The 12403-nt window shown below is 39.4% G+C and overlaps 1 protein-coding gene across 3 annotated transcripts in view; it reads right to left on the bottom strand.

The window, feature by feature from the left end:
* Positions 1–12403, bottom strand: part of LOC126177614 (AP-1 complex subunit sigma-2) — a 74633-nt gene that overhangs the window by 45312 nt on the left and 16918 nt on the right. For all 3 annotated transcript variants that reach the window (XM_049924470.1, XM_049924468.1, XM_049924469.1), the window contains exon 3: positions 10107–10215. In XM_049924470.1, the coding sequence (XP_049780427.1) occupies positions 10107–10215 (109 nt within the window). The remainder of the gene's footprint in view (positions 1–10106; positions 10216–12403) is intronic.

The raw sequence follows: 12403 nt of genomic DNA, 5'->3' as shown, positions 1-12403 counted from the left end.
ATCTTTACTTGTTCGACATCCCTGAAGACTCTTCTTTATGTTAGATTTACAGAACATAGATGGGCAAATGAATGAGTCAGTGAATTAATGTTCTGCAGCAACTTCCACTAAATAGTATCTGTGGTACACACCACTTCTAACAAACACCGAACAACGCACTCCAGTACGCGGCCGCCAAATACATTGCTGGCCGCACTTCTCTGGGCGGCCCGCTGCTTCCATCATTGGCCGTTTTCACACACACGCTCCTTTACGTGGCCAAGAAATACACCGCTGGCCGCACTTCTCCGGGCGGCTCGCGTCTACCATCGCTGGCCGCCTTCGCGCGCGCGCGCGTTTGTCAGCACACAGCAATTGGCTACGCCAGGAAATATTGCGATTGGTTTTCCCTGGAAAACAGCGACCCCAGACGACGGCTCCATTAACTAGCAAGCCTTATATAAACCCGGCCGCCGCCGCAAACGACAGTTCTCATCGGGAAGTGCAGTACACCGTGTTCCAGCTGCTTGTGGATGACTCGCCGCACTACTCGAGGTTACCTGGCTACTCGGCGGAAAATCTTGCGACTTCACTTGGAGAGACTGAACTTCACTGGACTTGGAAATAATTACGGAACGTGCACCCCACCATGCACATTCGGACATTGGTATAACCAAACTTTAATTCTGCATTACTTCTGAGTGTGAGCCTGGGTAGACGCTTGGCTAACGTAATTGTTAAAAAGTGATTTTTGATTAATAAACCAGACTGAAGAGGTTATTGTGTTATTCCTGGTTATAACAGTATCCATTCGTCCTTACATTCCCAATCAATGTCCTTTAAATTGTAGCTTCATTCACTTCTTTTCTATATTGTTCTCTCCTGAAGTCCGACAATGACAACTCCAAATTTTAAATACAACCTTAATGCTGCACATTTGTCTTATGCCCTCAACAAATCTTTTCCAAACATTACATTCACGCTTCATTACTCGTTAAATCTGTGCTTGTACTTCAAATGCATTCCCTGATCCTCTCCACGATTCTTGCATGAGGACTGATTGTAACTAGAGACTAAGGTTACTTGTTTAATACTCCATCCCTTAGCATTCATATTGAAAGAGAAAATGAATGAGGATGAGAAGGGGATTGCAAAACTGTTAAGAAAATTTGACAGAGTGCTAACAGATTTATTTTGAAGCAAGTCACCTGGCATAGACTATGTTCACTCGTAATTATTAACAACTGTGGGAGAACAAACCATGACAAAACTGAACCACCTGATATGCAAGATACATGAGACAGGCACAATACCCTCAGATCTCCAGGAGGATGTAATAATCACAACACCAAAGAACTCATAAGATGATAGGTGTGAAAGTTATGAATCACTGGCACAGTTGCAAAACATTAACATGAATTATCTGTAACAATAATGGAAATTCCTGAATTCCCTAATCCCCCATCCCATCCCACCCCACCCCACCCACAACAAACATAAACACACACCAAAAATCATGTTTTCAGATCTATAACTTAGAGGAAAAAGGAAAAACGTAGTGGAAAGAATTAACATAGTACTGCAGATAGCTGGAGCTTGCTGATCACTGGAATAGAATGAATGATCCAGACATTCCGCAACACATTAAAATTGCCAGTCTAAAAGCTTGGGATGGAGTCCAGACATTTCACAAAACTTTAAAAGCTTTACCACACTCACTTTATCATCAGGGTAGATCCTCACCTAAATTTGTTACTGCCCACTTCTCATAATAAAGTGTGTTCAGTTAAAATGTGGTTTGCAGCAATTTCCATGCATGGGCATCACAGTCTGGAGGGAGGAGGGTGGAGGGAGGATCCTCTTGCTGAATTGGATGCAATATGTTAGGGGACTGCCAAATTCAGAGGCAGATCAGGGTCATTTCATCCTGTCAGAGTGACTGGCATAAGTAATGCCACAACCAAGTAGATGACTTCACCAACCACAACGTGCCCATCACTGCCTGCCTGATGTTGAGCAGTGACTCACTAACCTCTGTGCAAAGGCAGGTTCTAAATACCGCAGTGGTCAGCTGAAGTCCTTCATGGTGCACCATGTCCAAGATTTTTAAATAAGAGGGTCCGCATACCTATACACAGTATACCCATAATCAAGCTGACACCCAAACCTTCATATATCTGACATTCAGATCGGTACCAAACACTGTATGTCGATAGAGTATCAGCTAAAACTCTGATTTAGTTAGTAATATGTGCTGTCGTCCAGCAGAATGGGCACAACCATTAATTAAAAGTAGCACCAGAACCATGGAGCACATCAGAAGCATAACTGTTAGTAGCTAACATACGTTGCTATCATGGGGGGAAACATCTGGTGATTGTTCTTCGCGTGACACAGGAATTCTCCTACACCTGGGCAACTGTCAATGTAAGGAGAAGTCTGAAGCCTTTATGTGCCATGAGACGATTATGATTATTCATAGAGACAAAATGAGTAATCTATAAATGATTGTATATTAATATTGTATATTAATACTGTAATTAGTTATATTCTGGCCATGATACTGCTTATATGTATATTTTGCACTACTGAAAGTTTTGTAATGCTTGGCATTATTTCGTGCTCTGTGGTGACAAATAAACCAATTCATTTTATTTTTTTTAAAAAAGATAGAGTGTTAGAGCCTCATACCAGTGGTCCCATGTTAAAACCCCGACGATGACAAACATTTTTTAATGTATTATGCATGAGTGTTATATGGGATAACGTGTTTATGACATGTAAAAGGGCTGTTTGGAGTTTATAACCATGTACTCTTGGCATTCTGTTTTCACTTTCTTTGTTTGAAAACAGTAAACCTAAATAATAATTATTAATAAACAAAATAATAAAATCAGTAATAAGTTCAAAATGTTCAACTAACAAGTGAAAGCAGACTGCCAAAAGAACATTGCTACAAATTCCAGGAAGTCCTTTTACATGCCAGGAAAGTGTTCTCCCATATAAAGTTTCACACTAAACAGTAAAAAAAAAAAAAATTTGTAATCAGGGGGATTTGAATGCAGCACTTTGGTACAACGACCAAACACTCTACCTTCTCACCTACATATCAACAATACAACAATTCACATATACGCTTTTCCTATGGTCTGCAGCTCTTAAGATGCTTTTAATTACCGTTCACACATGTTCTGCTGGACGACAGCACACGGCACAAACTAAATCAGTGTTTTGGTTCATACTCAACTGACATACATCTGTTACCCATGTGAGTGTGTCACATCTGGAAGTTTGGGTTGTGAGATCACACAAAGGCTCCTTAAAATTGGAACAGACAAATTTGGTCTGCTTGCCACAAACTATGGCTAAGACATTTCAAAATACTGAGTACTTCGAGGAACCATCTCTTAAGGTCCTTAAGGTGTGGCAACCGTGTATGGTTAAGAGTCAAATACGAGGCACAGAGATCTCACAGTGTCTTGAAAATTATGAACAGTGTCCCAATTGTCAACTCAGGAAAATTTAAAACACAACATGAAGAGTTAAAAAGAATGCACACAGATTTCTCGGCTGAGAATTTAAAAATCCCTTTCCTTCAAACATCAAATAGTCTGCTGCAACTGGCGAGTTGTTCTTGAAAGGCTCAGGGAGCATTGGACAGGACATTTACCTGTAAACATTTGCTTTTCGTAGCAATGGCAAAGCCAGTCACTCTTAAGACAGTACCCTGACGGGATCTGTTCTCTTGCACAAAACTGCAGAATGGAAATCACCAACTCAATATCTAAAATAGTGTGATGAGAGGAAAGATTGTGTAAAGTTAAAAAGACATCACTGAAACCATCATTCATGGAAGTGCCTGGGGATATTGTGCCTTCAAGCAGTAGTGTAAGCCTTCTCGATGTCATGAACACACTCATTAGGTGATGTCATTGTAGGAAAGTCTATTGTATAGCAGTTTCCAAGGGGGCCAGGTTATCAAAGATGCAGTGATGTCTCCTAAAGCCACACTGAAAACAGCTAACAGAATTAAGGCAGCAATTTACATACACCCAAGGATGAGGGCAACACTATAACAGCTACTCAGGTATGTACAGTCCTTCCCAGGTTTTAAAAGTGGAATTAAAATTGCCTCTCGTCACAAACTGGGAAAGCGGCTCAATGTCCACAGGAGATTACAAGAGCAAGGAGGATTTCTTTGCTATGTCCTGTCTGGTGCCGTAACATACTATAATAGGCCCTATCAAGACCTGGTGATGTGTCAAGGGCTACAGACAATGCATAATTTCGCTCCCACATGAGAAAGGGGGAGTTTTACACTTTATCAGTGGTGAGACTGAAGTTCCTATTGCTCCTCTCAACAGCTACTCTTTAGTGTCGGAAATATAAATCCTGACTGACAGTGGTGGCAATAGTCACTAAATAGGCCACTATAATCAGCAATGTCTCACCGGTTTATCTGGAGACTTCCATTCACTATTACAACAGTCATTGGGCACCTCTCAGTTCTCACAGAAACCCTCTTTATAGTTTCCTGTAATGTACTTTTTGTGAAATGGTGTATGGTAGTCAGGAACTGTTACCACGATCTATTTTGGCTGCCAGTAATTATTCTGCAACATTTTGTCCTCACTATCCAGAAGGCTGTGTTCTCTGAAGTTGGCTAGGACTTGAACCTAAGTAGAGCCACCTGACTGGTCCTGACTGCAGAGCAGCATTCGCCACCCACCAAAGGACAAGCTGCCTTTTCAGCTGACCCAAAGGCTGTGGAATGGATGCTTCAATGGTGTGGTGGATCATTTTAGTAACAGGATCCACAGAAAGCTGTATGCAGACACAGAAAGCTGTATGCAGAGTGTCCATTTGGCCCTAATGACCACCCATTGTGGCGTCTTTCTTTTGGGCATGAGTCTGGCACGTGAATCCAGATTCGGAAGCAACCACTTCTTTGTCATCAACTATTTCTTCCCATTCAGCAGTACGTGCAAAGGCTAGAAAGCATACCTAGACACTGATAGCTGTGAATGGTCGTGTTTCAGTGCTGGAATTCATGCTGTGCCTGGTGTTAAAAACACACACACACACACACACACACACACACACACACACACACACACACACACACGAGATGTCTCTCAATTGCTCTACCCTTGGAGCATATTGTCAGAACTCAAAGCACATTGTGTGTATTAAATTCACCACAAAGGAGAAAGTGTTTGGGGGAACTGAGAGTCTCTTTGTCTAAAACCTCATGAGGAGGCAGATAGAGTTAACATATTGTCGACTCACAATGCAAATGCACCGATACAGTGACTGCTTTTAAGTCAGTTGGGAGGAACAGAAGTAAGGAGGGTCTTTCCATGTCAAGTCATCCATCAGGCCATGACACCCATTATCTAGTTGTGAACTGAGATTTTGTGTACTGCTTTTGTATCTAATATCATAAACATTTGCCAATTTTTATTGCAATGGGATGCTTCAAAGCAAACGGTAAAATTTTGAAAATTGGCTGCAGTTTTTATGCAAAAAATGGTATGCTGACTGAATATCCTTTCGGACATGTAGTTTCTGAAAACAAGTTAGAACTGTCCAATTAAATTTTTGTAAATTAATTTTATTTAATTTTATTGTTGAATTATAAAAAATATTTTGGACAATTGCCTCATATACACTTTATGTTGAATTCTTGTTCATGGTAGCAGATATTTCTGAAATTCTTATAATTTTAATACTGTGCAGCACAACCAGCAGTGAAATAGTCAACATATGCAAGATGAATATCTGGAAATTCACACTTAAAAAAAATTCAATACAGTCTTCTGAGTCCGGTACACCAAGGAAACATCATGTTCTAGATCATCAGAAACAATACAAATCCTTTTTGCATGCAACTGTTTGTCCTTTTTGTAATATATATGGACAGTGTGAAGAGTGCAGCTGCCATTGTTCCAATGGTACCCCTGTACTTCATCTTTAACAACAAAATTGAGATTTTCACTGAACTCCATTAAAATTAACACTGAGCCTTCATCAAGTGTTTCCTTCTTCATTTTCAGATAAACAGATTGTGATTTACAAATAAAAGAGTGTGGAATAAGTTTTTCAATTTTCTTAATTAGTGTGTCAGAATTCTGATAGAGAAGTGATTTGAACACTTAAAGTCATTCTATCAGTTGATATCCACTGACTGTACTAAACTATCTCATTAGGATCATAGTCTTCTAATTCATTTTCTAAGTGGGTTTGAAGCAATGAACTGGTGGGGCACTTTTCACACAGACAAAGCAAACAGGCTCGGTTGTTTATATCACATGTTATTATTTTAATTAGATCTTTGTATGTTTCTTTAATAAAAATGGAATTTAGAAGCAATATAACATTTTGGTGGTAAATGCACACACATACGGTATGTGTTCCTGATGATCCTGCAAGTATACACTGTTTTGGTCTAAGAGAAGCAAATTTTGAGAATCATACTTTATCTTCAGGATACTTTTTTTATACAGAGAATACAGTTCAGTTAAATTAATTAAAACAAGACGCTTTTGTCCATAGGTATTTTTGCTGGTGCTCACTTTGTCTTTTTCCCAGGCATTATTCTTGTGTCTTCGTTATCCAAATAAAAACTCTTTACTTTTTGCACTGTACCATGCGGCAATGTCTTTCCTCTTTCAGCTCAGCCATTGATAAAATACCCTTCCCCATTAAAAGAGCTCTTGCCTGTCGTACCAAATATTTATTAACTTGAAATTTGAAACGTACTTACTGTAGAGACCAAGTCGGCGGCACAAGAGTAAATTCATCATGATGTTTTGCCTTTTCTTCCAGTTCTGTTAAATCACTGTCAGGGATAGTGTTTGCATCAGCAGCCAGCTCAACTTGATATGTATGTGAAATTTTAGGAATAATGCTAAAGCCTCTCATTTTGAAGGTATTTGCCTTTTCTAAGTTAATTTCATGCAATCCAGATGAAACAGATCGTTTATGGCACTTGAAGGGATCACAGCAAATTTTCTTATGTAGAGGGAATCTGCGCAGGTACCTGTCTTTGTGTTTAACACACGCACATGAAATAGTTAAATCACAGTATGAATGACTGTTGCTTCACCATAATAAAAGTTCTTGTTCTTCACTGGTCAGTTCATTCACACAAGTCAGGGAATATGTAAAGTTTTTTTTTTTTTTTTTTTTAATTACCACTACCAGTCACAAACTTTGTCAACTATTGCATTACTTATTTATTTAGCGACATGTTTCAAGGGTTATACCTCATCTTCAGGTTAAATGGCATTACAAAAACAACTTTACAATAAGGTCATACTGATGTTACATAGCCTTTTCGTAAATGCTGTGGATCTCGCAGATACTGTCCAAGACAACACTGCCTCCTTGTACTTTCTGAACTGCTTCAGTCATAAAACCAATATTTGTTGTAAATAATTCAAAAGATGATTAGTGTAGCCTAAAAAGTAATTAAATAATGAAAAATCATTCTATCTCACTGTTTCATTACTAAAGTATTTCACATTACTATTGTAACATTAGGGGACTTACTTTTGTTTTGGAATGAATAGTTAAAAACTGCAACATTTGAATTTTTAACCAATAATTGACTCTGGGTACAATTCAGTACAAGAGCTTAGAACTGCATGCTCAATAAACACATGAACCAAAACAAAGGAACTGGATGATGCAATACGCTTAGTGGCAATAAAACAAGTGTTCTCAAATATGATTTGTTCCTAGGGAAATCCAGTGTAGCCGACTTCAGCAATTTCGTGGTGACATGGTATTCATGAATTAGCAACTTCAATATTTCTTTTACAATACTGTTGTTTTTCACACTTCCCATTATTTCCAGACATTGATTCTTTTTATGTGACATAATGGCATATTTATAACAATATTGTAAATTTTTCAAAGGTAGCTATGAGGGGGAAATACCTTTAAAAAAATTATAATGTTCATGCATGGATTTTGTTTAAAAGAAATTATTCACATTTTTTTTCTGAGATGTAGATGATGGATATTCACTACAAGAAGCAAGACTATAAAAATATAAACCTTCCTCTTTAACTTAAAAAAATTCAAGCTTCCATTGCAAAAACTGTAGGAAAAATTGTGTTTTTAAATTATAAAGGAACTTATCTATGAAAGCCTGAATTCCTGAATCTATACAACTTCTTTTTATCATAAGTGAAAAAGTAATTAACCTGCAACATTTGCATTTTGGAAATATGAATATATCTAAGTAAACTTCCACTACCCAAAATTCAAAGATTTGCATGATGATGGGTGTCATTTCCTAAAACTTCTGGATGATGACATGGAATGACCCAGGAGTGGTAGCTGGTGTTTATGAAAATAGCCCCTCCTCTCTCTTAACTAAGGTTATCTTTTTTGTCGAGGTTCTGCAGCTACCGTTATTTCAGTGGTAGCAAAGTTTGGCTGTCAGACTAGTAGTGCAGTTGCTCGCTGACACACTTGGCTCAGCTACCAATGTTTAGGGGCCAACCATAGTCTTCTGCATGTGCTGCTTCAATGCTGAGGCAACTTCCCAAAGGTAGGTGGCTATGTTAACTTAAACACCATAGAACGAGATGTGTTAGCGGACTTCAGTCTCCTGGCTTTTCTTCTCTTCTGCTTAGACAAGACATTCTTTGCTCCAAACTGGATAGGTTTGGGAGCAGTTGACACCGCTGGGTGTGATAGTACACAGAACAACATGTTCACAGATAGTGGATCCACATCTTCCACACGCAGCCTGACTTTTACAACCCCTGTTGCGATGATCAAAGCACTGACACTTCATGCAGTGCGCTGGATTGGGCACACACGGCATAACTGTAATGTAGAGAAAGCTTTCCACAATATAGATAGGCAAGTTCGGTAAACTAAATGTCAGGGTACAAAACAGTGACTCATGGAGCTCAATAAACCCTTTTCAAGAAATTCTGAACTTCAGTAACATATTCACTTTCCCATTACTGTTGGAGTTCTTTAGAATCTATATTCTTAATGCCCCAGCATGCTACTTCTCATAAAACAACAATTTATCTCTGTGTGCAGCTTGCTGTTGATAGCATATTCTCCAAGTAGTTTGGTATTGAATGAATTGTTCACTTGGGTAGCTTTCAGTGTCTCAATCAGCAGTGTACCATTGTGTAGCCTTGTGATATTTTTTAGTTGCCCTGCAAGTCCCAGCAAAGCTTCGTATATGTACAAAGGCAACCCCCCTTTTTTTCCTCTCCCAAATGAACCTTCTACATGTTTAATAAAACTAATTACATAACAGTGAAACCATGAGACATTGCCCAAATTATAGCGACCTATTTTGTGACTGTTACTATGCAATGTGGCACATTACGGTCACTGGTTTCTCTTATATTGACACACATCTCAGGTGGATTAACCACACAATGTCTCTTTGGGGTTTGGGTATTAATACTTCCCAACTGATCACCTGAACCACTGGGAGATATAAGCTTCATAGGCATCCCACAAGCAGCTATGTTAGTAAATGTCCACCCAGGCAAAGGTTCCCCAGAGGTTACCTCCTAGAGATTGTTCTGCCTCAATAACCAAGCATCTCATTGGTGCACAACACACCTTAATATCGAGGTTGTTTTTTTTCCCATAGAGGTGTTATCCAGCTTTGCAATCCAGGCAGAAAACCCCATTCCCTGTAGCACACAATGATCCACCACCACCCCGTGTATTTGCCACTGAAGCATGCCAATAGCTTACAATGATGAAGAGAACTTACGGTTCTCACCAGCCTCAGCACAGGAAATCCAGGTTCACAAAGCCTGTACTCAAGAAACAAATCTGAGCTCTCTGTAGAGGTTACCATTTGGGATGACCCGAGGGACGTGTGTGGCTTTATCAAAAATATCACAGACACAGCGATCATTACCCTCCCTACCCCCCTGAGATCAGGGAGAAATAAAGAGAATAGAAACTACGGGACATTTCATGTCTTGACTTAACGATCAAGACTTATACATATAATATGTTTAATAATAAACTACACTAAACACCAAAAAAATAAAAAACAAGCTGAATGTTCACACAGTTTTCAAAACCTCTCAAAACTTAACACTATTTTGAAAAACACTTAAACTTACACTTCCAAAATATTTATCCAACAGCTCAACATAACGATGAATGATTTCCAGTGTCAGCAGTTCATTATCTTTTTGTTCAATAGCACAGCAAAAGTACAAACTTGCATACCTATAAAAATTAAATAGGAAAACATTAGGAAATTACTTTGTACAGCACCAGCAAAAGTTGTAGCGCAAAAAAGAATTAAAATGACATAAAATACACAGGACACTCAAAGCTGAAAATGACAAAGATCAGCATTTTGGGGCTGAATGGATTGGCGACCTCTGAATGGCCATATTGGATATACAGAGTTATTACAAATGATTGAAGTGATTTCACAGCTCTACAATAACTTTATTATTTGAGATATTTTCACAATGCTTTGCACACACATACAAAAACTCAAAAAGTTTTTTTAGGCATTCACAAATGTTCAATATGTGCCCCTTTAGTGATTCGGCAGACATCAAGCCGATAATCAAGTTCCTCCCACACTCGGCGCAGCATGTCCCCATCAATGAGTTCGAAAGCATCGTTGATGCGAGCTCGTAGTTCTGGCACGTTCTTGGTAGAGGAGGTTTAAACACAATCTTTCACATAACACCACAGAAAGAAATCGCATGGGGTTAAGTCGGGAGAGCGTGGAGGCCATGACATGAATTGCTGATCATGATCACCACCACAACTGATCCATCGGTTTTCCAATCTCCTGTTTAAGAAATGCCGAACATCATGATGGAAGTGCAGTGGAGCACCATCCTGTTGAAAGATGAAGTCGGCACTGTCGGTCTCCAGTTGTGGCATGAGCCAATTTTCCAGCATGTCCAGATACACGTGTCCTGTAACGTTTTTTCGCAGAAGAAAAAGGGGCCGTAACCTTTAAACCATGAGATTGCACAAAACACGTTAACTTTTGGTGAATTGCGAATTTGCTGTACGAATGTGTGAGGATTCTCTACCGCCCAGATTCGCACATTGTGTCTGTTCACTTCACCATTAAGAAAAAATGTTGCTTCATCACTGAAAACAAGTTTCACACTGAACGCATCCTCTTCCATGAGCTGTTGCAAACGCACCGAAAATTCAAAGCGTTTGACTTTGTCATCGGGTGTCAGGGCTTGTAGAAATTGTAAACGGTAAGGCTTCTGCTTTAGCCTTTTCCGTAAGATTTTCCAAACCGTCGGCTGTGGTACGTTTAGCTCCATGCTTGCTTTATTCGTCGACTTCCGCGGGCTACGCGTGAAACTTGCCCGCACGCGTTCAACCGCATACCATCGCCGAATGGAGTTAGCAGTTGGTGGATCTTTGTTGAACTTCGTCTTGAAGTGTCGTTGCACTGTTACGACTGACTGATGTGAGTGCATTTCAAGCACGACATACGCTTTCTCGGCTCCTGTCGCCATTTTGTCTCACTGCGCTCTCGAGCGCTCTGGCGGCAGAAACCTGAAGTGTGGCTTCAGCCGAACAAAACTTTATGAGTTTTTCTACGTATCTGTAGTGTGTCGTGACCATATGTCAATGAACGGAGCTACAGTAAATTTATGAAATCGCTTCAATCATTTGTAATAGCCCTGTAAATAGTCTATAGAGTGCTAGAGAAAATTATTACAAATAGTGTATCATTGCCTAACAACAGCAATCTCAGTAAAATACGCTGTATTAATACAAAAAGCATGGCACAGTCAAGTTGTATAGTCTTAAAAGAAGTAAATATGCATCCTTCCCAAATGTATTTTCGCATCTCAAAATGCTACTAACTACTTAGCCACACAGAAGAACTTGCTGTACAAGATAAAAGCAGAAGACAATGTAAAGAACCATAATCCTGCAAGAAACCACAAAATGAATTGCATGTGAGAGGACAGAGACCTTATCCACAAGGGATGCTATAATGTATGTCTGCATGCCCCCATGTCTGCTGACCTACTATGCTGTGCAGTGCATACAAGCTTGACATTTTGCAGGTAGCCAAATCAAAGAGCTTCCACCTACTACTAACTTATAAGTACAGACCATCATGAGCTCACAGTTGTCAAATTTTTTTTTTTCCTTGTGAACATTAGTTTGTCTAAAGAATAACAATGCCACAGTATGCATGAGATACTATAGCACTTATTGCCAATCCTCATAAGGCTGTATCAAGCACCACACCTGACAAATACTTAGTGTGACACTCAGAGATGCCAACTGGCTGTCAGAACAACCCCAGTTACCTCAAATTGTAGGTAATCTTGATGATAAAGTAGTGTGCTGAAAGGCAATCAGAATGGACACCTTTAAAAGGACTAAGTTTTGCTTCCTACTCACATTTCTA

Source organism: Schistocerca cancellata, chromosome 1, assembly GCF_023864275.1.
Source record: "Schistocerca cancellata isolate TAMUIC-IGC-003103 chromosome 1, iqSchCanc2.1, whole genome shotgun sequence".
NCBI classification, from domain to species: domain Eukaryota; kingdom Metazoa; phylum Arthropoda; class Insecta; order Orthoptera; family Acrididae; genus Schistocerca; species Schistocerca cancellata.
The sequence above is the reverse complement of the archived record's forward strand: the minus strand, read 5'-3'. Positions and strand labels throughout refer to the sequence as shown.